Source organism: Podarcis vaucheri (assembly GCF_965113315.1).
Source record: "Podarcis vaucheri genome assembly, chromosome: 6".
NCBI lineage: Eukaryota > Metazoa > Chordata > Lepidosauria > Squamata > Lacertidae > Podarcis > Podarcis vaucheri.
In genome coordinates this window covers 56,547,664-56,572,650 of record NC_138764.1, presented here as the reverse complement: position 1 = coordinate 56,572,650, position 24,987 = coordinate 56,547,664, and the positions used below count along the sequence as shown (strand labels likewise).

Below are 24,987 nucleotides of genomic sequence, written 5' to 3'. Positions count from 1 at the left end.
CGTCGGAACCCCCGAAACCAATCATAACTCTTGATTATTTTTAAATTCTCCAATGACCGGCTTGCGGGCTAATCAATCTAACTTCTGGCAGCTGGGCCAATTAAGAACCCAGGGCCTAATCAAAGGGGTTCCTCCCTTTCGGGGAGCCTATGCAGATGCACATTCCCAGGCAATCAAGGCCAGATAACATCACTGAGGGAATGCACATAACTTTGGACCCAGGTGTCAAACCTTCCATTAAATCAGGGGTTTCCTTTCCCATACTAAACCTTTCACACCCTGGGTGCCTGTTAGTCTGAGGTTAAAGGGCCAGAACTTATTTCCCATGGTCCTTGTGGCTTGTTGGCTACCCACAAGGCCTCACTCTCGTTGCTTGACCAAGGAATAGCTTCTAAACAAACACTAACTTTACTACACCACATGATTCTCCTTTGAAATGATTCTGGGCAACTTTTCTGGCTGCTGGCTGATTTTATTAGTGAAACACAAGCCAGCAGACCTTTCTAACTTTTGCATCTCTGCCTATAACCAAGGTTTGAATGGGATACTAGAAAGGTAAGTGAAAGGGGAAGGAAAAGTACGTGCTGGAAGGTTTATTGAGTTGTGGAGGATTGTGCACTAGTTGTAGGGCTGGTTGTGGCTTTTTTGCTTCAGTTATACATGTGGAGATAGAACTTAAGGAACTCTCACTTATTTTGAGCGGCTGTTGCATCACCAGTTGTCTCACTGTTCCATTTGCTAATCTTCTGAAAAAAGTTTCCTATGGAAATATGTGAGAGAGTTGAACAGCCAAAAATTTTCTTTGTCTGGCTAGTTTTGCAACACTCCAGCTCATATTTTGAGGAAGACGCACAAATGCTCTTCACATATTAAAGGTCATTGCAGAAAACCAAAATCCTCTAAAAACTAGCACAGGAAGAAAATGATTTAGGTGTGAGCAAGGGTTGTTTACACCTGAAGCCTGCTCCCAGTGACTTCCACTCTTCGGGATGAGTTTGTCACAGAAGCACTTGGCTGAAATACCATGGATCTAGCTACATTAAATTCAACCCATTTTTCAGAAAGGTTTAGGGGCAAAGCTTACCTGTTGCAGTACCTGCTGCTAATGCAGTCTAGATCTTCTGTCTGTCCTAGAGAACTCATTTCTGGCACATGACTTATGTGGAAGATGTCTGTCAGTGACTTCCTTCTTCTAATTAAGAACTGGTGAATGGTGTGTTAAATCTTTCTATGTATAAATCTTTCCTACACTTTGTTTTTATCCTCTCTGGCCTCATTCATGCCAAATCTCCACAGGGACTGGGCCGATGACTAGACATTACTAGACATTATTAAAGAAACAGGAGGGCTGCAAGGATGGAAGGTTTTATCATCTTGCCCAGGGTATATTCCTGCTCTGGGGCTGCCTTTTCTGCTCCTTGTAGAACACAGCGAGAACTGGCAGGAGGCCTAGGAGCTGTCACTACATAAAGACAGCATCTGCCTGCCACTTGCCCAGGGTATGAACATAAGGTCAGGCTTGTCCTCTCAGCTTGTGTGTGAGGCCCAGACAGGGCTGGATTGAGGCAAGCACAGTAGCTCTCTGTGCTTGTACTATGGAAGTATGAGGAAAAGCCAACAGGAGGTGCAAGGGGAGCTCAGGGCTGGGAAGGAGAGAACTCTGCTCACTACAGCTGAGGTGAGATCTTTTAAAACTGCACTCATCTTTGTTGTTTCTTCTTAGTAGACACTCAGACATAGAGCAGGGCATGGGGAGTGGTCTGGAGAAGCCCCAGTTCTTTCACTTCCATTGTTTTCAAATCTCTCCTTTAAATGTCCTCTATACTCTCAGAGCAGGCCGGGATAGAAATAAATAAACCTGCCAGTTTGCAATAAAAGCAAATAAATAGTAAATTCCTCAAACTGGTGATTGTGGACAGTTTGGGAAATGGGTCACTGGGCTGCTAGCAATTAACTGGAGGCATTGCAGCATGAGGAGCTGAAGTGCAAATATTTGGGGGCCAGATACAAATATCAAAGACAGATTCTGCTTTCCCAATCCTCCCTGTCATGCATGCTCTATATATATATTTTTTGTCAACTGCTCTGTGGTGCTTTAATAAATTTATTAGCCTACCTTTTGAGTTCAAACTGAAACACACAATGTAATAAAAATCAACATTTTAAAAAAGCCAATAATGGTTTATTTTTTTAAAAAAAAGCAAGAGTCTGTACTCAGGATTTGTTAATAGCTTCTAGCATAGCTAGACACAACTGCCCTGTGGTTTCATATGGGTCTTGGGGCTGAGGTGGGGGGTTGCAATCTCTCTCTCTCTCTCTCTCTCTCTCTCTCTCTGTGTGTGTGTGTGTGTGTGTGAAGTAGTCCTGAATAGGATCAGAGTTTTGCTTCTCCTAGATGGGTTACTTTCCCAGGTTGACAAGCCCCACCTGCCTCTCATTTCCATCTACAGCATGTGCAGAAACCACCTTTTTGACCGCTGGACCTACTATTGGTCTCATCCACTCAATCTGTTGCAGCCTGTCTTCACATGCAGGGGAAGTCCAACACTGTGGGTTTGAGACCCATTGGCTACCCGCGCCTGGTTCAGCCAGCCAGTCGAAGCTGTTCCTGGTGTGTGTGGCCGCTGTCAGCTTCTAGGAGGCACAGGTGAGGGCTGAGGGCAGGACGAGGACCAGAGGCAGACACACTGCCCCAGAAGGAGCACAGTGTGACTTTCACCACAGGTACTACCCCTCCTCTCTAATGAAAATAATATATGGATGGGGAAGCATGAAGATTTCATTGAACAAGGTTGAAGAAAGGGTAACCACTGTTTACCAAAATGCCGATGTGATAAAACCAGTTGGGTGCTGTGTAGCATGAATAGCTACCGAATGATAAGGAATGGCAACACATATGGGAAGCAAGCCTGAGCAAGTTTCTGCAGTGCTCATATCACCCAGAAGAGAGTCAGGGAAGATGCTCTAGCTCTGTGGACTTGTAAAGAGCTTCAGTGTCTCCCTGTGTTGTCTCTTGCTTTGGCTTAGCGGAGCATAACAGGAGTATTGGGGAATGGGAAATGCAGCTCTATGGAGACCATGCTCACAGCAGCATTTTTCCTTCTCTCCACAACCATTTCCATCCTGGAAGAAGGGAATTTTTCTCTGTATACTATGCCTGTTTTTTTTGTTTTGTTTTATTTTTTACTTCTCTGAATGTCTTCATTTTAAGATTTCTCTTCTACCCTAGTAACTCTGGCCTCCCACTAAGATTCAGTACAGCTTGTGCTATGCTATTTGAATATATTCTTTACAATATTTATTAGTCATTGCATTTGTAGCCCACCTTTTTCTCTAAAGATCTCAAGATGACGCACATGGTTTTCTCTCTCTCCTCACTTAATCCTCACAACAGTTCTGTGAGGTAGGATAAGCTGAAGGCAGCGACTGGCCCAAGGTCACACAGTGAGTTTCATGGTTGAGTGGGGATTTGAACCCAGTTCCTAGTCCAACTCTTTAACCACAACACAATACTGGCTGGTGTGGCAGCTACCTTGGGTTAAGCAGACTTATGAAACTGCATTTCCCTAAAGTGTGGATAGTAATGGATTCAGGAGCTATTTTGGCATGCAAGTGGTATATAAATAAAGGAAGTCACCCTGGGTATCTTCATATGTTGTGTGCTGATGAAAGATTCCCAGAGCCCAGTGAGTCCCTCAACAGCAAACAGTGTTTATGGGGAACGGTTAGCATTCATTTGCTTTCTAATCTATGCTATGAATGCTCTGCTGCTTGCAGACACTCTTGGGTTACCTGTCTGGCCTCAGCTCAGGGACGTAATAAGAAGTGGGCTTACTTGCAAGCTGTTCTTTGTGAATTGTGGTGATTCACAGGAGACCTCAGGGAAGGCTGCTTGCCAGCAATTAATGCCCTGAAGACTCGGAGGGCATTGTCCCATAGCAACATTGCTCTGCCAGAGCTCTGTGCCTGTATGGGAGGGGGGAGTGGTGGAGCATAGGCAGGCAGATTGGAGTACAAAGCAATTTAATTAGCTGTGAGCCTTCTTGTATGTCTCTTAGGGAAGGAGTACTTGGCAGATTGAATGCTCACTCCCACTACCCTTTTGTGAGGCCTTTTGCCAGGACTACTTCTCAATATCGTGGTGGATGGAATAGTGAAACTGCTGAAGAAGAAGAAACCTTGCAGACCTTGCCTTCCTGTGCTGGGACAGAATTTGTATCAACTCCAATATCCTAAAAGGATGACTTTGATTGTGTAGGCTGCAAATATTCCATACCATTAAATTCTGCACCATAAGAACTAAAATGCTGGATAAATTATGGGCTGGGTGGATTTATAAATCAAGGTAGGAATGTTCATGATTTGCTGCCTGCATCAGTGGGGCATCATGTCACACTGCAGGGTGCTTGGTAGGTCTGATGTGGTACCATATAGTGCCACTTTTAATCTAGCAGGCACTCAGCATGAACTGACCTTAGCACTCCAGAAGCCCCTTGAACCCCTGTCCATGTAACATGGGGGAGAGGTGGTGGCCAGATGAAAGCAGAATATCTGAGCTTACAGGCACAGTACTGGCCAGGCCAAAAGTTGTCATGGTGTTATTCCTAGTTGACTAGCACACCTTCCAGTACTAAATAGCAGGATGTCACAGAATCCTTTGCATTAGACATCCATGCAGCATCCTGTGTCTTTTGTGTGAGATGTCAGAAGTCTTGTGTGCTGCTAAGCACTTCATCACATGCCATTTCTGACCAAGCAGGTGCACTGCCCAAAATGAGATGTTCCTGTTGCTAGGCAACTGCCCAGTGTTGTCCCCTCCTCACTCTGTTTCCCTCCCCAAATATCCATGCAGCCAGGACTAAAATGTAATAGCAGTGGTGGACCAGCTAATTAGACATGGACGTAATGCTTGGCCCCCTGTGCTTTAACATTATGGAACATGAAGCATGCGCCCAGCAGACACGGTGCTAAGTGAAGGGATGTGAAGACTTTCTTTTGCATGAGTCACCAGCTATCTACCAACAGTCTATCCAGTACTATAGGCAAACACCTCCACCTGAAAGATACTCTTTCCTGCCAAGGGGCAATAACACAACACCACCAGGCGTTCAGCAGATAGCAATGTAAACAATTCATATGCCTTGTACATGTTTTGCTGTTAATGACCTTCACACATTTATACATGCATTATACCTTTGTACATGTGTACTCTAGGCAAAAACCTGCCTTTTGTAACATGTCTGAGTGACTTGCTCCACTGATGATGATGATGATGATGATGATGATAATAATAATAATTTATTATTTATACCCCACCCATCTGGCTGGGTTTCCCCAGCCACTCTGGGCAGCTTCCAACTGAATATTAAAAACAATAAAACAATACTGAAGAACAAATCTTTCCATAGATTCTTCCCTCCTGTAGCAGGTGTATGCAGCCCATGCTGGAGTATTCGCCTGCCCTAGGGGTGGGAGAGAAAGGATGTTCTTTTGGGGGCTGATTACTCTGTTGCAGATTGACAGTTCAGCTTTTACTCTCTGAAGAAGTGCCAGGATAACAGATGCTGTTGCATGAATTCAGTCATCCTGCTCCTGGGGATATTTTTAGGTCCGCTAGTGAACAAGCATAGAATTTGGAACCTGAGCCATCAGCTCCTTTCAGAGTCAGCAGTTCAGAATGGCAAAGCAGCTTTGGCAGTCTGTCGCTAAGGAAGATGCTTTGGAATCCAGGTGAGGCCAGGGCTCAGCAATTCAAGGTAGGATTTGGGGATGGGGGAGCACTCTCATTTGAAAAGCAACTCTGACCGCAAAAGAGAGATTCCACTGCAGGAACAGCATTGCCATTAATATATCTCTTGACTGTAGGGGATTTGGGGAGTGTCAAAAAGCCACTGTTCAAGATCTGGTTGTGTTTTTATAATATTCAGAGCTGGATATGGTGCACTGTGGTGTGGGTGTATTGTACAGCTGGTAGCAAATGCAAAACAAACTGATTAGATGTGTATAGAAATAGATTTGCAGATATGAATCCGAATGAATGCAGAAAATATGCCAGGGCTGCTGCTTGTGAGAGATCAGCACATGATATACTATTCAGATGGCTTATCTGTGAACATGTTTCAAATTCCTAAAAATGTCACAGGTTCTATCACAAAGAGCACTGTGTGAAATAGTCCACCCTAGAAAGCGCTGGCACTCTTAAAATGCATGAATGCTTTTGGAAGAAGCTGGGGGTGGGGTGGGAAGAACTCGTGCAATCATACAGAGCAGAAACAATATCATGGCTAAATCTGGCCAATTGCATCCTGAAAGTTTCCAAGCAAACAGCCAATCATAGAAGCAAGAGAGTTCTAATACATTCTTTTCAGGTATCTCTCTGATCTCCAACAGGTTCTAACAGTTATTCTCTAATCAGCTGATTTAAGTTAGATAATTTCAGACCCTCCAAGTGTCCCTATTTCCCAGGGACGTCCCTGATTTATAGAAGCCATCCTGGTTTCTGATTTGATCCTGGAATGTCCCACTTTTCTTAGGATGTCGCTATTTTCATTGGAGGGTATGACATTATCTGATCCCCCAAGCTGTCTGAAGGCAATCCTCTATAGGGAAGGTTTTTTTAATGTTTATATATACTGTATGTTAGAAGCTGCCCAGAGTGGCTGGGGCAACCCAGTAAGATGTGTGGGGGTATAAATATATTTTAACTTCAAAAGAGCTGTGGGGGTTTGGGTCAGATCAGAGATTTGGCACTGGCAAATTGAAATTGAAATACTTTATTGTCACTTGTACAACTTGTATACAGTGAGATTACATGAGCACCCCCCCCCACTCAGCTCTCTTAGTCTTAATTCTCGTTGTTTACTGATGCACACCCACCAAACCCGAAAGTCGGTTGCCCTGTTGTTATCTTTTCATTCAGCAGCCTAACAGTCCATGGATAGAAACTGTTATTTACCCTGTTGGTGCAACTAATCATGCTTCTATATCTTCTGCCTGAGGGCCTATTATTACATTATTTAAATTTCCATATTGCCCTTCATCTGAAGATCACAGGGCGGTTTACAATATAAAAACACATGCATTTGTATTGATCTAAGTAATACATTTCCAAAAACGCTGTTATTTGTTCTGGGAGAGGGGAGAATACAGGCAACATGATACATGTACCTGAATGCTTTCCCTCATGAGGCAAATGGGGGAGGAAGGGTATATAGATTTAGACTGGGAATGGGGGGACACATGGGGAAGATGTAAATGCTCCCTTTCTCAGCACTTCCTCACTGATTCAATTTGCACACACCCACACCCAAAAAAATCTGGTTTGAACAACAACTCCATGTTTCTAATCTAGCTTTCACCTACAGTAAATGTATGATGCATGGCAATTGCATTTGTTATATGTGTACAAATGTTTACATTGTAAACACCACAAAGTGTGAAGGAGAAACATGTGAAGGAAGAGGTGAGTAGTGGACTTCTGCCAGGGAACCCTAATCCAGCCACAGCTGCCATGCACTGTATGCATTATCTACAGGCTTTTTGCTTCACACTTTCCAGTGCTCATTGCCACAAAGACTGGTGTATACACAACAAAGTGTTGGCCATGTGACGTAAGAACTGACTCACTTCAGAATCACTCAGGGAAGGCACCTCTCTCATGGAATCATTATACATGGCTGGCTCAACTGCATAAACAACCCAGACAATTATTTAAGATACCAATATTTTTATGGCTACTAAGGCTGCATATTAACTGAGAGGCATGTCCCAGGGTCCCCTGCAGGGTCACAGTGGGTTCTAAAAAGCAAAGGTAGCTGTGTTGATCCAAAAGAAAAAATCTCCAAAGCTGAGCGATACCTTTCTTGGAACCCATCCAAATGTCACTGAAGTGTGGCAAACTTCTATAAGTCTTAAACAAGCACACAAAGCAGAGGGTGATGGGGCAAGGAAATATCAACTAGTAAAAAAATAGATGAAATCTGGAGTTGGTGAGAGGCTGACTAGAGGTAGGCTACAGCCACTCATTTAGCACAATAGATTCCTGAGGATGATGAATTATCGCTGCTGAAATCCAAGAGCTAGATCAGTGTGCCAAAGAGGTGCGAGTCCTGCATGCATTGTTCATTTATTGGCATTTTTGTAAATCTGGACATAGTCTGAGTAAGAGAGTTGAGTATCAGCAGAACTTCCTCTTCCACTTAGTACTCTGAGCTTAGTTAGGAAGGATAGCTACTCCCAGGGGCTGCACCTGAGCTCTCTAACATTTTGTTAACAATTACAACTATGGGACTCGGCTTATCACCCACAGAGCAGCCTCTGCTTACTTCCATTAAGTTAAAAGGCTCCTGCTGGGATGCTTTTCTGAGAGACACCTGGAATAGACTAAGTTAGCAACAAGATATGATGAGAAAATTAATGGAACCTATTTGCACATTGATTGATTCATCACTGTGCCTTTATCTATTCTGTTGATCATAACTTCCTGGCTTTAAGAAACACAGGAATTTTGTCTCATTTAAAATAATTATTTGCTTAGTAGAATATATATAAGACATGGATTTAGAGGAGAGGGAAGAAGAAGAGAGCTGCTTAGGGAAGCAAAGTTCTCTGATAGCAGGAAAGTGTGGGCCCTTTTCACCATTGTATGTGTTGTGAAGTACTAAGGATAACAAACACAGCACACCTAAGACAACTGGCTGCCCAAAGGACACGTCTGCACCTTCCCAACCCTCTTATTTCAGTGCTGGTAACAGGACATTGTCCTCCACGGGGCTTGAGGGCAGTAGGCTAGTTAGGAGATACAGGGCAGGGTGCATGGTGCACTCTGCTTCCAACAGAGATAATAGTATTTTATTTTAATCTTTTGTTGGAAGCCACCCAGAGTGGCTTGGGTAACCCAGCCAGATGGGCAGGGTAGAAATAAATAAATAAATAAATAAATAAAGAAGAAGAAGAAGAAGAAGAAGAAGAAGAAGAAGAAGAAGAAGCTGAAGAAGCTGAGTGGCAACCACACAAACACACACCTCTGCCACCTGACACAATCACTTCACTCTCTGGGTTGGTCCTGTGAGCAGCGCATGAACCTTTGAATGTGCAAAGCTATTGTCTGACTATTGGCGAGGCAACCCACAAATTGACCAGTTTCAACAAGGAGAAATAGCAGGGATGGGTACAACTCAGAAGCAATCACCAGAAAACAAACACAACAGAGCTGTTTTCCAACTGCCACTTCTCCCCCACGTCACCCCCTCACAATTACAGCAATTGCAGCCTTTCAGAGAAAGTACTAAATAAAAGAACAAGATCTTATAAGAGACCATAGTTTTTACACTTCACAATTTGAAAGAACAAAATATGTTCCTAGAACAGGGAGTATAGACTCAAAAGATTAAGCAGAGTTGCAAATTATGACCAACTTAAGCCCATCTTTTATAAATAAAAGAGGTGAATTTAAATTTATAAACTTTAGATTTGCAAAAGGAAGGGATCGGATAATGTTGATTCCCCGAGTTAAGTCCCTATAATTCTATCCTACTACTCCTCTTCTGCCCCATTTTCCTTCCCTTCCCTATTTGGGCAGTGATTTCCTTCTCCCCTTTTATGCAGGATGATAATACAGCGATGATTCTTTTTCTTCTTGGTTCTGGACATTCCTGCTGAGAAAGGGGTGAAGTGGAGAGTTGCACATGCCAAATAAACCTTGGACTTTTTCTTATGTGCTCTCTTCTTGAAAGCATCAGTAAATCCCAGAGAAGCTGTAAGACATTATAATGTTGTTTAATCAAACTTAATTACTTCCTAGTTTTTATGTCCTCTTAGCGACATCCAGCTTGACATCTGTTTGAAAATACCATTTAATGTGAAACAACACATTAAAGCCCTAAACATCACCCAGTAATCATGGCCCTAATCTTCTAGGTGGCAGTTAGATGGTTGCATGCATAGACTGATCCTGAGTGCACAGTTTCAAGATTCAGTTGTCTCAAGATTCATTGTGGCAGGAAATCTGATTTTGTTGTGGAAGCTTTCCAGCAGGTAAGACACCTGAGAGCATGGAGTTGTGTTTCCAGAGAGACAAAACACAGGCTGAATAACAAATGAGAACCATGTCGCTGTCTGTCTTAACTACCTAGATAATTGCTAATCTAACCTTTTGTCAGAAGCAGGTCATTGCCTATATCAGAGGTCATGTGGTTTGTGAGTGAACACAGTTGGCTGGAGAAGAGGTGAGTGGTCGAACCCTCCAGCATCTAGCCATGATGAGGCCTTTTAGTTTTTTGTGCTCAGCGTCGAGTGTGATGAGGGACTGTTGTGATGAGCCACGACTGGATTCTTGTTGTTTCTGTACCTTGTACATAGTAATAGCTTGCCCCAACTGCTTAAAGTGGACTTCAGTTGAAGGTGCTGAATAATACTAATCCTTATCACATTCAGGTAGGTAGCCGTGTTGGTCTGAAATAAATAAAAAACTTTAAAAATTGTCCAGTAGCACCTTAGAGACCAACTAAGTTTGTTCTAGGTATAAGCTTTCGTGTGCATGCACACTTCTTCAGATCGGGACTACTGGACAATTTTTTAATTTATTTCGACTGTGTCAGACCAACATGGGTACTTTATCACATTATTTCACAGGGACCAGGTCTCTCCTGAAGAATTGCTTTACGAACCATGTATCTTTGTTAAGGCGTTTAAGCTCTGTTAAGCCAACCCAGCAGCTGCCAGTATCTTATTTCATTAGTAATTAGGTTCAACAATACCTTTTGTCACTAAATCTTGTTTTACTTTTATTAATTTCAATGTCCTGCACTTAGTTCTGTTGGACAGTACACCTATCCTCTCACAAATTTGGGCCTAGTTAGACTTGGTAGCATGAAATTGGTCTAACCCCCACCCCACCCCACCACAGGGCATTTCCAGTAGGTGACAGCCTATAACAAATCAGACAAGGAGTGAACAAATGACACCTTGATGTTGTAAGGGATATTATCATGGTCCTGGGATAGTACTGTTGCAGGGTCTGATTGACTATTGTTGCTTGTGAGAGTAGCTGTTTTAAATTAGGGAGCCATCTGTAAGCAAGGACAGACCTCGTACTCAAGCACTATGAGAAGGGTGTCTCATTGTCTAGGATGGGTTATAGAGCACTGATGATACATTGGAATGCTTTAGGTGGAGCTGTGAGCGAAAAGAAATGGTGTTATGTTGCTTTCTCTCTTGGGTATGTCCTGAAAAGGAAAAAAAAAGTGAAAAGCGTGAGAAGCGTGAGAAGAGCCCTGATGGTTCAGTCAGATGACCACTGTCAAGAATTCTGCTCCCACAGTGGCCAACCAGATGACTATGGGAAGCTGGCAGCAAAAGTCCTCTTCCATTTGTTGTAGTAGGAAATGTTGAAATGTTTCCCTTAATCCTAACAGAATTTAGTGGATTAAGTCTCTTTCCATATGTTATCTCAGGCAGCTTTAGAAACTAATGCAATTTCTAGAGCCAATTTCTTGGTCGGCTTTGAGGACTGCCTTATATGCTGTTCATACTGTATTATCCTTGGAGGATTGAATTATTTCCTTGAGTGCAGGGTAGCAGAGCTAACACAGTTGAGAGGAAAATCTAAATCCCTTCATTTTCACCAGTTCTTCATATTGCTTATGATTATGATTGGGGGGAGGGGATGGCACCTCTGTTGTGTCCTTATTTTTAAAATTCTGATAGGGAAACATAACACCTGACATTTTATCATCTAGTGAAGTAGTCTTCATATGCCAGGAATAGGGGGACATGTTGAAGTATTTATGAGAAATATGCAAATACCAAATACAATTGGTTTTTTAAATGGTGGCAATCAGTCCAAGCTGAACATAAGAAAAGTCCACTTGGTCTTCTTGTGTCATGTGCAAAATAATGACTGAGCTGTAGTAAAAATATGACCTGTAATTTTGTGGATCAACGTTGCTACACAATAATAATGTGGAAAGTTCCAGGTTCAATCCCTGGCATCTCCAGTTAGGGTTGGAAAAGACTCTTACCTGAAACCTTGAAGAGCCATGTTGGACAACACTGAGCTGGATAACAAATGATCTGAATCGGTATAAGGCAGCTTTCCTTATTCCTAACGTTGCGTCACAAAAAGCTGATGTTATATTCATATGTATTAAAAGAGCAGCTGTTTCCAAGACTCCAGAAGCAATAATGACACATAGCATTCATGGGAGATTTAACTGCAAAAGTCGTTGAACTGACATTAGAAAGGATTTAGAAGTGATATACAAGAGAGAGAAAGAATCCAGAAGGCAAATTATCTGAGGAAATGTGGGAGAAATTATGCATTTTTTTAGTCCAGAAAAGAAAACTGAGGGAAACAGTATGAGTTTTCAGGCAGAGTTGTTCACTCCGAGAAAAGGGCGATATGTAAGGGTTAATTTATGTGAATCATTAGGATCAACTTTCTAATTGTAAGAAACTTGATGAGGGAACATTGGAGGTATTGGCTAAGTAATCTTCAGTTAATGCTTTAATGGTAATGCATTAGGTATAGAATATCCTGGTCTAGGGCAAAAGTTGGACCAGATGATTCACTGGACCCCCTTCCTTTGGGAAGCAATCGGGAAGCATGATTTCTATGGGCACTTTCCAGCCTATGTTAAGGACTTTAATGCCTGATTTAAACAGCAGATTTCTCTCATTCTAATATCAAGTAAACTTTGTATATGCTTCTTTTAGGCTGGATTGTGTTCCATTTATGTATTAAATTTCTTAGACACTTCTCCAGACACATGCTGATGGTGCCCAGCAATTTGATTTTATCATGTCAAGAATGTGTGATTTGCACTGACTGCTGATTAGTTTCCAGGTTCAATTCAGGATATTGGTATTAGCCACAAAGCTTTCAATGGATTGGGATGTAGGTATCTCATGGACTAGCTTTTTCAGCAGGCTTCTCTGCTTCACAAGTTGCAATCATCATCTGAGACTCTGCTGCAGGTCCTACAGCCTAATGAGGTGAAGGTAGTGTCAGCTAGGCTTAGGGCTTTCCCCCATGTAGCACCAACCCTATGGAATGGCCTGCCAAGAGAGAAATGTTAAGCTCCTTCACTGTATTATTTCAGGTGTCTGGTGAAGTAATGATTTTGTTATAGGGATTTTGGCTTATTAAAAAGCTTTTGTAACGGCTTAGGTTATATCTATTTATTGACTGTTGGGATTTGTTGATTTGTGGTTTGCTGTATTGGATTTAGTTCGGAGTGTTCTTGTATTATTATTTAATATGTTGAATGGCCTTTCGTTTATTTGGAAAATAACATGTGGTGAATGCTGCTAACAGTGACAATCTTTTAAGAACCAGTATAGAAGCAAAGTTGAAATATAATAAATGTACTAGCGTATTCAAAAGAGCCCAGCAGAAATATTAGCAAATGAAAATGCTTTTAGTTGCTAGTGGAAACTATTTAATGAAGGGGACACTCTTATCTCTCAAGGGAGTTGTGGATCCAAAATGAAATTGTGAAAGACCTACTTGTAATGGATAATCTACTTAATCACAAAAGCATGGTTAACTCAACAACTGACACAAAGAGCGCAGACTGACTACATAAAGATCATCAAAAAATTCAGGTCAGCTGCTTGCATGTCAATGTTTAATGAGGAGATGGCAGTCTCCACAGTTTCAGTGTCACACTGAATCTAAAACTGAGATGTTTGCGTCTTGCATTATGTCCAAAGTACAACCGTACAGTATAAAACTAAAAAAGAGCACTTGGAACTATTCTAATTTAAACCAAAACAAATGCAAGGCACTAGCTCAGAAAAACACACACAGCAGACTCTTAACAGTGAAGGAACAATTGTTGGACTCAACTCAATGCTGTCAATCTTTAATAACTATGCTGAAAAAAGAGGTGGTGCTTAAGTAATAGAAATATTTTGAAGGAAACTCTGTGAATGCTAAGTAACACCAACAAATATGTAAGAAAAGCGAAGGAAGAGTGTAAGGAAGAAAGCTGAGAAATTTAAAGTGACAACAATAACTTTAATGCTCTGAAAAATATAGGATGAGAATATAATAGAAAGTGGCTACTCTCACATGAATTTTTATGGGCTGGGCCTTTGTAGTGAAGGCACCATATTTGTGAAATAAACTCCCGGGGGGGGGATCTGCTATGCTCCCTTTTTCTATTTTTAGACACCAAGGAAACTATTCATTCCAATTGGAAGCAAGGGGTAATTCCTGACAGCATAATATCTATTTATTTAACAAACAGAATTTGTATACTGCGTAACATATGCAACTGTTTTGAGTTGCAATAGTAGTTATACAAATATGCATTCCTTGCCAGGCTGCGCAAAGATTCCACAGGATTCCACAAAGCATGTAAACTGATGTACAAGCTAACCTATGCTGAAGACCAGTTGTTTATCAGAGAAGGATAGAGTGCATGTTCACTCTTATAAATTTCAAAAACTGATTAATGCAATGCTCTGTTGCTCAGTCCTATCTGTTCACTCACCCCTTTCTTAGGTCTCAAATTATTCAGCTCATTTAATCTGTTCCACTTGTTGCTATAATTTAATTCTTGATTTAAACTTGACTTCTTATTGCTTTCTATTTAAATGTTGTCTATTGAATTTCAAAAGTTTAATTATCTCTGTCCTACTCATTTAGCCGTTCATCCCCTTCTCTTCCCTTTCTTGCTCTTTTGGTTTCTCCATTTCCCAACTGTACCATTTTTTCTTGGTTGTTCTCTTCTTTTTGTTGTGCTTTACCTATTCCACTCAACTGTTGGTGAATTTAGATGTCCAATTAAAAACTTCATAAATTTTCTTTAACTGATCTCACACCTTTACCATTTCCCTTCATGCATCCTTTTCCTTAATATGTATTGTCTTAGAATTGTAAGCCTGCATCTTTTCATTTTGTTTTATATACAACTAGTTTATATAGGTGCTTTAGAAATAATAGGATAATGCTGCTTGACAGTTCACAGCAGGTGATGAACATGATGCAAAACCGAGTGGTGTTGGTTTGTTATAGTTGCTTTTTTATTGACATCAGGAGTAAACTGGTAGAAAGCAAGCACTGCTGCAGAAAGAAGCATTAAGTATGAGATTATTTAGCTTAACAAAGTCTTATAAAGGTAGCATGAATCTAGCTAAATATGAAGTGCTGGAAAATCCCTAACTAGAGGAAAACCTTTCAAACTGAGAGATCAAGTAACCATGGCAGTTCATCGAGAAGATAGAATATGGTCTATCTGACAGGCAAGAGCTCTTGCAGAATTTCAAGTAGAATCCTTTCTCAGTCCTGTTACCTGAGTTTTTAAATAGACACCAGTGATTGAACCTTCAGCATTCAAAGCATAAGATCTACACTAAACTATGCCCCATTAATGGATTGCTAACTTCTGTGTTATTTTGCCCTACTCATTCAACAGGATGTTTGAATCCTTTAGGAAGCCATTAGCTCCAATCTGCTGCCCCACATTTACACCTGATAGCCTACATTTCTCCTCAAACCCTAATCTATTTGGAAATTCCCGCATTTGCTTTCTAGCTGCTATTTTTATTTGTCTCAGCTTTTTGGGGATCTCATTTTACTGAGATATAGGTAAGTAGTTTGTCTCCCTCCCTATGGAGAATCTTACTTTTATTATCTATCTTTGGGGGCACCTTTGCTCTCCTCATTGCACCGCAATTCTACTTTTCAATCAGGCTGCTGCTGCTGTTTCTGTGTGCTTATTAAGGGACTTACAGGCCACGTCCAAAACAGCCCTTATTTTGCAGGATATTTCTGATACCTGCAGTTGGCAGCAGATCATAATGTTATTTATCGTTTTAGGAAGAGAATACATCCAAGCCCCAGAAGATGTCTTGAAAGACATCTCCCCCTACCCTTCTACAGCTCCATTTTGTATATTTAGGCTCTGCCCTACAGCCTCCCCACCCCACCCCTGGAGAGGACCCAAACTAGCATTTTGCAGGACGGAAGTTCCGCTGGCATGCCTTGCCGCCTCCTTAACCCTCTCCTACTCTTGCTTTAGCTGGGGGAGCCGCCGCTGTTGCTTTTCCGCACAGGATCAGGTACAAACAAGACTAACCACCCGCTCTCTTTAGCATGTCATGTGGGGATTACGGGGAATCCCAAGGGAAGTTTCCATTGAGCGGTGGGAAAGGGAAGCGTGCCCTGACCCCAACATGCTGCGCTTCAGCTTCCCAGGACAGCCTCTCGGTGACTGTGGGATTGTCAACCCTTTGCCCGCCACCCCCTCCCCCGGTCAAAGGCGAGTTAAGTTTTCCACGGTACCCACCTTTGGGTTGGGTGGGGAAGCGAGGCTACCTGCAAGCAGCAATGTGCTCTTCGCAAAAGCTTCATCTGGCCCCGGTCACCCACGGATGCCATTGGCACTTTGCAATTTGCACAAACCTACACGCATTGCCGCATTCGGACGAGAATTTTTCCTCCTAGGGGCTAGCGTCTCAATCAGCCTACAATAGGTCGGATGTGCTACGACTGGTCCCTTCTCCTCCCTTCCTGACTTCCTTCCCTTCCCTCTTTCCCAGTGTCTGGGATTCCAGTCCATACCTTTATTATTCTGCCCCCCCGACCCTTCCTAATCTCTGCAGAGGACGCTGGTCCTCCCACGCTATTCCTCAATTGGCTACAGAGGATATGTAACGCCCCGCCTAGAGTTAAAGGGGGGAGCGGGGAGAACCGGAGAGGGAAAATAAAAGGATGCGGCCCCACTGATTGGACGGCCCTCGCCCCCCCTCCGCTCCTCGCGTCACATGATTGGACAGCTGAGGGCCTCCGTCTTTGGTACGCTTGAGTGGAGGACCCTCCTTGCCTCTGATTGGGCGGCAGGGAGCCCCCCGCGCTCCCGCAGTCGCTGAGCGCTTTGTGGAGAATGCCCCTCGCCTTTCTCCATTGGCCATCGGAAGTCCCGCCTTGTTGTGCGATTGGTGACCGACGCCCCCCCTCCTGCCCCTGAGGCCGGCTAGTACTGCCGCCGCTGCCCGGCCCGGCATGGCGGGCGGCGGGGCAGCCAGAACCCGAACCCGGAGGAAGGGCGGCCGGGATCCCCCTGATGCTCTGGTGAGGAGATGGGAGGCGGAGGGAGGCGGTATCCGTTCCGGGGTAGTGGTGGTGGTGCAGGAGGAGGAGGAGAAGGAAGCGAGCGAGCGAGTGCTTCAGTTCTGCATCCAATATCTTTTCTTTGCCCAGGTCAACCTCTCGCCCCGCAGTGATTTTTTCTTATTTACGTCCCTCCCGTCCTGCTCTTCTTTTTCTTCCTCCTCCTCCACCACCTCACGTGGACCCTGCCTTGCCAGGAATCTTCTCTTGAGAGTGAGGAAATGAGGGATCCCATGAGACTCCAGGGATTTCCTCTCTTGCTTCCTTTCTCACTCTCAAGAGAAGACCCATTAAAGTACACCCCATGTGTGGCCAGAACCTCCTTTTCACCACAGGAGCGCCTCGCCTCCCACCTTTCCCCTTCCCATCAAACATATAGCCTCAGGCTCGCCATCTAAACAACTCCCTTTGGGTCACCCACCGAGCACTGTACTGCGATTTCAGAATCTTCCTGTCTTGGGATCTAGTACTTGTATGGGTGGATGATTACACGACTGGGCCGGTAGGGAGACAATCGGTCTTTGAGTGTTACCTCAGGACTCTTCCCAGAAAGGCGGTTGTATCTCGCCAGCTAATATGTGTTCCTCTGTGCCAACATTTTCTGTGTAGCAGTGAATGGAAGATGAGAGGTCATGAGGGAGGAAGAAATAAGCAAGAATGATGATTAAATCTGGGGCGTGCCTCTTTTTTCGCCTTATGGTTATTTCATACGTGATTGCACTTTATGGGTTAACTGTTCACCCGTGTGACTGTTCACATGCTAGTTCATTTCCAGATAAATTCTCCAACTGCATTATTATTCATTCAGTGACCCAAAGGGAAAGGTCAACAAAACGCTGACTGTGACTGTAACTGTAACACAAGCCTTTCTTAGTTAGAATGCAGAGGAAACCTTGAAGGGCTTTATTCCGAAATGCATCTCCATTTGCCAAAATTACCTTTATAACCTTTGTAGGCTAACGACAGAGCTCCTTTAAAAAATGAACCCTTTGGATCTTGCCATATGTTGCAGAAGCATTGACAACATTTATGTAGAAAGTAGCTGGAGAATTTGCTGATAAGAGAAATCAATAACACCTGACCAGAATACTGACTGACCAAAGGTATTTAGGAAATCTGTTCCATGCCTGATTAGGAGCCTAGTGTTCTCTGAAGTACTTGAACTTTTTACTTAATGTACTAGTTTAAATGTGCGGGGAGGTTTTGGGATTTTTTTTTAAAATGGAGACACATTTAATGTGAACACTTATCCTAAAGAATAATTCCTGAGAACAGAAGGAGATGAATGAAAAACTTTTCTTTCAGGAAGGAATTTGATCTAAAAAAACCTATGGTCAGCCAACCTTCTATAACTTGAAGCTAAAGTGCTGGTGGTTACCATTTCTTATTTACATCCCTCCCGTCCTGGAGGCTTGAGACCTGAGCACCAGAAGGAATTCTTTCTTGTATTTGAGACTGTCCAGATACAGAGTCCCTCTTCCGCCACCATCTAAATTATTATAGTTTTATTATTGTTAGAAGGTTTCTTGGGAGTTGTCAAATGGAAATTTGACATATAAATATTTTAATTTTTATAAATAAACCCATGCGTTCCCTGTTTTGCAATCCTGTTAGAGTAAAGGTCTGAAGACCCAGGAAAATGTATATTTATGTGTATGTGTGGCGGGGGAAAGAATCTGTCTATCTACATGTTCACATGTATATACTTGTTAGATTTATGAAATGCATTCTATGGTGGTTATTCAAACAATGGTCACACCTGTACTCCATGTAATTATAACTTGCTTGTTGAGATATGGTATAGAAAATAGTTCTTAGGGTGTGCAAAACAGTTAAAGTTTACATCTCTGTACCAGTGCAAATCTAGTGCACTTTCTCTGAGTGTGAAAAAGGCAAGTCTATGCATGTGTACTCGGAAGCATATGCTATTGAGTTCAATTGGAATTTCTCTTAGGAAAGTATGTGTAGGATTGCAGCTTGACTTATGCATACATTTCTTTAGTATGGGAACTTACCAGGCAATGAGATGAGGTAATCAAGAGGTCAGAAGTGGGATTCCATCCATGTGTATTTGCTGGGTTGTTGTTTGTCCCACTGTACATCACATTGATCTTTAGTTGAATCTCTTCAACAATTATTTTATCTAGTCTAGTAGAGATCTTCATGGAGCTCGTCACAATTTGTGTGGGATTTTGTTAAAGATTTGGTGACAGTTGTATATTTGACTATTTTACTGTTGTGATTTCAGGCTATTTTTAAAAAAGTTACATTGGGCTAGTCCTAATATTGACCTTTGTGCATTAATGCTAAGAGTGGTGCCCAAACCAGTCAGAACAGACAAAAGACATGGCCTTGAGTTGAACCTAAGGGGGCTGGACTTACAGCTATATTTAAAAAAAGTTTTGAATAAATTTCTTCCAACTTTATTACTGTTCTCCTTGGTGCTTTTGTGTGATGAGGGTAAGTCTAAATCTCAAGATACTTTCATCATTTCTTTAAATTAAGGAATTTGTTTTAATCATGTATTAGCTTTTCTACTCTCGAGGGGTAGAGCATTTATTATGGGCTAAAGCTCACGTGTGTGAGTTCTTCAGCCTGACACAATTTTGCTAGTAATATCAAAACAAGGATGGTGAGAACATGAGTCCCTCTTACAACTCACTCATATGTATCTTTACTTGGAAGTAAGTCCTATAATGTGGATTATTCCCTAAGTGTGCCTAGAAATTTAGTATTAATGGAGCAAAGTGTGGTGTATTAATGGAGAGCCAGTGTGATGTAGTGGTTGAGAGCGGTAGACTCGTAATCTGGGGAACCAGGTTCGTGTCTCCGTTCCTCCACATGCAGCTGCTGGGTGACCTTGGGCCAGTCACACTTCTCTGAAGTCTCTCAGCCCCACTCACCTCACAGAGTGTTTGTTGTGGGGGAGTAAGGGAAAGGAGAATGTTAGCCGCTTTGAGACTCCTTCAGGTAGTGATAAAAGTGGGATATCAAATCCAAACTACTACTACTACTACTACTACTTCTTCTTCTTCTTCTTCTTCTTCTTCTTCTTCTTCTTCGAGATGTGAGTGACTTTTCCTAATCCAGACGAAATAGTTATGCAAGAAATGTGCTCTAGTCAGCTGGAACTTGTTTCTGTGAAGCAGGCCTTTTTCTGCTGTATCTTGGAAGAGGCCAAGACTTTGACTTTCCTGCATAGCACAGTGCCAAGCTTCCTGCATTTTGCCCCTCCTCCCTTCATTAAGTGCAGGTGATGTGCTCTGTTCAGAAGCTAGAAGAGTAGCAGATCCCCACCTATTCTGTTGCACGGGCCACTACTGCATTCTGTTTGCATAATGACCAGCCAGATGCCTATGGAAAGCCCAGGTCTGGATGCAATGCCAAACCATGGTTTGGTGTAATGTTTCAATCAGCTTTAGGCTGAAGTCCTATACACATTTATCTTGGAATCAGTCTCATTGAACTCAGTGAGGGTTAGTTCTGAGTATAGGATTTCACTCCGTATCAGAAGGGTCTGTTTTGTGTTTTATTTTATGTAGTGGCGTTTTCTTTTTCAGCTGAATGGTCAAGGAAACAAAGAGAATAATTTTTGAATCATATATCTAATTTTTGTTTAAACCCACTAGTAAATTTTGTGGTGTAATAATGTGAAGAATAATACATGTATTTGTGCCAATTTTGGTAGCATACAATACTTTGGTTACTGCTCCGGGGAGATTTTTATTGGAAGAGCTCTAGCGATCAGAATTGAATGTTCTTGCCTTAAGCAACTCTGCCCTTTGTTATTAAATGCTGAATTTGCCTTATAATTAGAAGATGCAGGACTCTCTTTGAGCAATGCCACGGTTGAAGTTTAAGTTCCACCCTTCATCCTGAATGCTACAGTTACTGAGGAGGCTGTTAGATTTCTTCCTGACTTTTCTAAATGTGATTCTGAAGCTCCAGCTGGCTGTCAGATGGGATTTCTGAAATATCTTTCTCTTCACAACAAACTAGTGGGAAGGAAGTGAACAAGCAGTGCAACAGCGGGATGCATACAGTACATAGAGGTGTTCAAGGCATGAGCTTTCCTGGTCAATTATTCATATAGGATACTGGAGGATGGGGGTCTGCTTTGAAATAGGCAGGGATCTCTGGACTACTCAAGGGGGCCTTCAGCATTCATCAGTCATGTCTTGTAATGTTATATGTGAGGAATGTGGGTGGAAGTTCTTTGTGTTTGTCTCTTGCAGTCTGTTTGAAGCAGGTGTCCTGAAATGGGATTTGGAAAATGTACAGGGTATCAGATAATTGGAAATAGTGGCCAGACTTCAAATGCTGGCAGAATACTGAAGTTTGTACGAGCCTTCAAGCCAGCTTGCGTTTCTTTTTTTCAGAGTTTCTGTATATGGCCAGTTCTTGGTATGCTAATACTTATTTTCTTTAGTTGCTGAAAGTCAAGAGGAGCTCTGTCATTTAATTTCCTAATTGTTTGCTCATGCTTGCTTTGTAAGTGATGTGATAAATATATACTAAACGTGAGTCCATCACTTGTTGAGAAAATCTTTGCACATGCAAAGTTAATAAACCTTCTATGAGAGATGGTTAATTTTATCTCTTTTCCACATGGAAACTAAATCTGACATGATGAAGATACCAAGTACCTAGTGGGTTTAAGAAATATATGGTGCTACCTTGGTTGAATTAAAATGTTAGTCAAAACCATGGTTTGGAAGACTGGGAACAAGCCACGGGCCTTGAGTCCTCTCTTCTCATGCCTTGCTTTCCTCATTCATGTGTACAGATTATGGACAGCGGATTACTATTTTTCCATTTAGAATTATCACCATTCTTATTGCTATTGAGAGATGAGCAATTATTTCCAGAATTTTTGGCTCCAATATGGGATAGATTCTAATTAAGGCATATGCCAAGTTGCTATTATGCCCATAGTTTTTTAGACAGTTGTAGAAAATGCAGCTCTTGTTAGCACCTGCTCTACCACATCTCCATTGACTGCTGTAGCCAAGGACATACATCTCATTTAATCTTAAAATACCAATGGTGCTCGGCTGTGTAGAAGCTTTGTCTCAGAATTAAATATTATTAATTTTGGGGGAAATGTTGCTATAACCCTGTATTGCATTGCAATATTTTTTATTGTATTCTATTTAATTTAATTATCTTATGCCAATTATCTCGTGTTGTGGAATATTTTTTGACTTTTAGTATAGCTTGTTCTGAGTTTTTATAATTGAGGTCATGTGTTATAGAGCAGTGGATTTTCTAAACATAGTGATCTAGGAATGAGTTGGCTTCCTATGGACTCTGATAGCATCTAAGAATAGCATTTATAGACCAATGTTTGGAGGAGCAACCCCTGATTTATTTATTTATTTCTCGCATACAGACAGTTACTCAGATTTTTTTCCTGTTGTTAGTTGTTTTTTCACAGACTGTTACTCAGAAATGTATCATGATCATTTAAATGGAACTTAATTCCATGCAAGAGACATAAAACTGTGGTGTTGCTATTGCTGATAAGAGTGTCTACATAATATACATGTTAGGAAGTGAACAGATGTGCTGCTTGATATTTTATGTCTGTGTGTATTAGGTTGCAGAGGGTTCAGTAAACAAACTAGAAAATGCAAGGCTCAAACTGGTTTCTTTCCCCCAGGTATTATAAAAGAGACAACCCTATATGAAGATGGGACTGCTGGTGTACATGCGTAACCTGCTACTAGCCCTCTGTCTCTTTCTGGTGCTGGGCTTTCTGTATTATTCAGCTTGGAAACTGCATCTTCTCCGATGGGAGGATTCAAGTAAGTATGTTGCTCAGGCCATTTAAGAGCCTCCATAGATGTATGGCTAAGTAATCTTTCATAGATTTCAGGACTGCCTGCTGTGGAACAGCCTAGAACATGTCCAAACAATTGTTTGACCCTTTCCTGTGCTGTAGAGATCAAATGTATCTTCCTCTTAATGTTGTTATTCCCTAGATCAATTAATTGGAAAATTATAAAATGAACTGTAGATTCCTGTTGCATTTACATAGGTATTTTGTCTATAGATGTGATAGTTATTTATGTTACTAGTGTTGGGAGAGCCACTGGGACTTGTGTGAAGATTTATTACTATTGTTATTACGGTGGTGGTGATGGCTCTTTATTTCTTTATATTTTATACAAGCAGAAGCATGTTGTTTCCATTTATTTTCTTTATCCTCCATTCGATATGACTTACTGGTAAAGGCATTCATTTTGGGGGATGGTTTTGTTCTGGTTCTGCAATGGATCTGTATGTTTTCATTGTGTCCAGTACATACCAGGACACAACTGAATGAAGAATCCAACACACATACAAAATGCAGTCATTGTGCTGGTATTTGCACCAGAGTGAGATGCAACTTCAATGCCTTGCTTACTGGTGTATTTGGGCTTTGGTGGAACCACTTCTAGTTTAGTCCTTATTTAAATAGCTGAAGATGATTTGTTTCTCCAGTGCTTTATTAATCAAAAAAAGCAATCCAAATGTTGTTGCTTTCATTATTATTTGGTTCAATCCATGATGCAGTTGATGGTGTGCAAATTATTAAGGATAATCTGGGGTTCTCCTTAGTTTGAACACACTTCTCCTTTCTATCTCTTATTGGCTCCTTCCTGACATTTTAAACATCTTGTTTTGACAGGGTGAAACTACAAGTTCCCTGCTTCTCTTCCACATAAGTGTTCCTGCTGTATGCATGTTATTGGATATTCATTTTAGTTTTTTGCAGCTTGGTTACTATATGAGCAAGCTACCATGGTGTGTTCAGTGTGAAAGGCAGTGTTCAGTGTGACAGGAAAGAGCAAGGCAACTTAAGATAAATCTGGGGTGATGGGCTTTGCACATCCTGCTGCAGGGGTGGAGAAACTTTTTTGGCTGTGGTGGAATGCTGTCAGCTGCTGCATGCAAACAGTGGTGGTTAGACACAGCCACATATTCTGGTGATGGTGGTAAACAGATGCACACATGGACACATCCAAACCTACTTGCTAGAATCAGGCTTGGAGTCAATGGGAGGGATTTTTATCCAAGCCTGAAGGTGGCATGGGGGGCTTCTTCAGCTATAAATGTTAACCCTTCACTTCCCACTTATGATTCCCCCATATGGCCCTGTGTACCACATTTAGGCTTGGAAAAATATTTGCTGGTTTCCAAGGGAGGTTTGTGGTGCTGGGAATTGAGGGGAGGCTGCAGGCCTGGTGGGGAGGTACCATGGGCTGTATTTGACCCATAGCCTGGCAGTTACCTAATCGTGGCCTGCTTTGTCGTTTTCTATTACCATGTTTCCTGGCAGCACCAAAACAGTTACTGGGGTGTTTCAGAGTACCTAAAGTGAATACATTATTCACTCCCAAACCCTCCTAAATTGACCTTTGTATCTGATGTAGTTCAGGAGCTTTTATTATATTTACAATAAAATGTGCTGTGTGTTTAGGAAAGGGTTGTGGTAGTGTCTTGATATTTGTCTGTCACTTGGCTTTATTACTGTGGCATACTTATTTTGTTGTTAAGATAACAGTAAAGTATATTGTTGTAATGGTTGCAAATATTTAACTTCCTGTATATAACCATCTACTACACCACATTGACTCTTGGAAACCACCATGGTTATTGTGAGATGAGTCTTTGAGACAGCAGTCTGCTTATTTGCTTTATGGAAGTTAAAAAATGGTAAGTACATATATAGAAAAATAGGAGTTGAAGTACACTGGAGAACAAATGCATTTGAAGTACAGTGGAGTAACATCCCACATCTGAGGCATGCTTACCTGGAAAATAGTCCCATTTAGTTCAATGGAACTTAATTCTAGGCATTGCAGCCAAAGTATCCTGACAAA

The 24,987-nt window shown here is 41.8% G+C and overlaps 1 protein-coding gene across 8 annotated transcripts in view; it reads left to right on the top strand.

Moving 5' to 3' along the window:
• Positions 1 to 5,535: 5,535 nt before the first annotated feature.
• The window catches only part of ST3GAL3 (ST3 beta-galactoside alpha-2,3-sialyltransferase 3), a 184,169-nt gene continuing 164,717 nt past the window's right edge, over positions 5,536 to 24,987 (top strand). The window contains exons 1-2 of one of the 8 annotated variants that reach the window (XM_082228914.1): positions 5,536 to 5,730; positions 22,782 to 22,926. In XM_082228914.1, the coding sequence (XP_082085040.1) occupies positions 22,806 to 22,926 (121 nt within the window). In that variant the 5' untranslated portion in view covers positions 5,536 to 5,730; positions 22,782 to 22,805. Of the gene's footprint in view, positions 5,757 to 16,904; positions 17,081 to 22,781; positions 22,927 to 24,987 lie in introns of those variants that run through there. The other 7 variants (XM_082228913.1, XR_014221310.1, XM_082228916.1 and 4 more) reach the window with 7 other exon arrangements.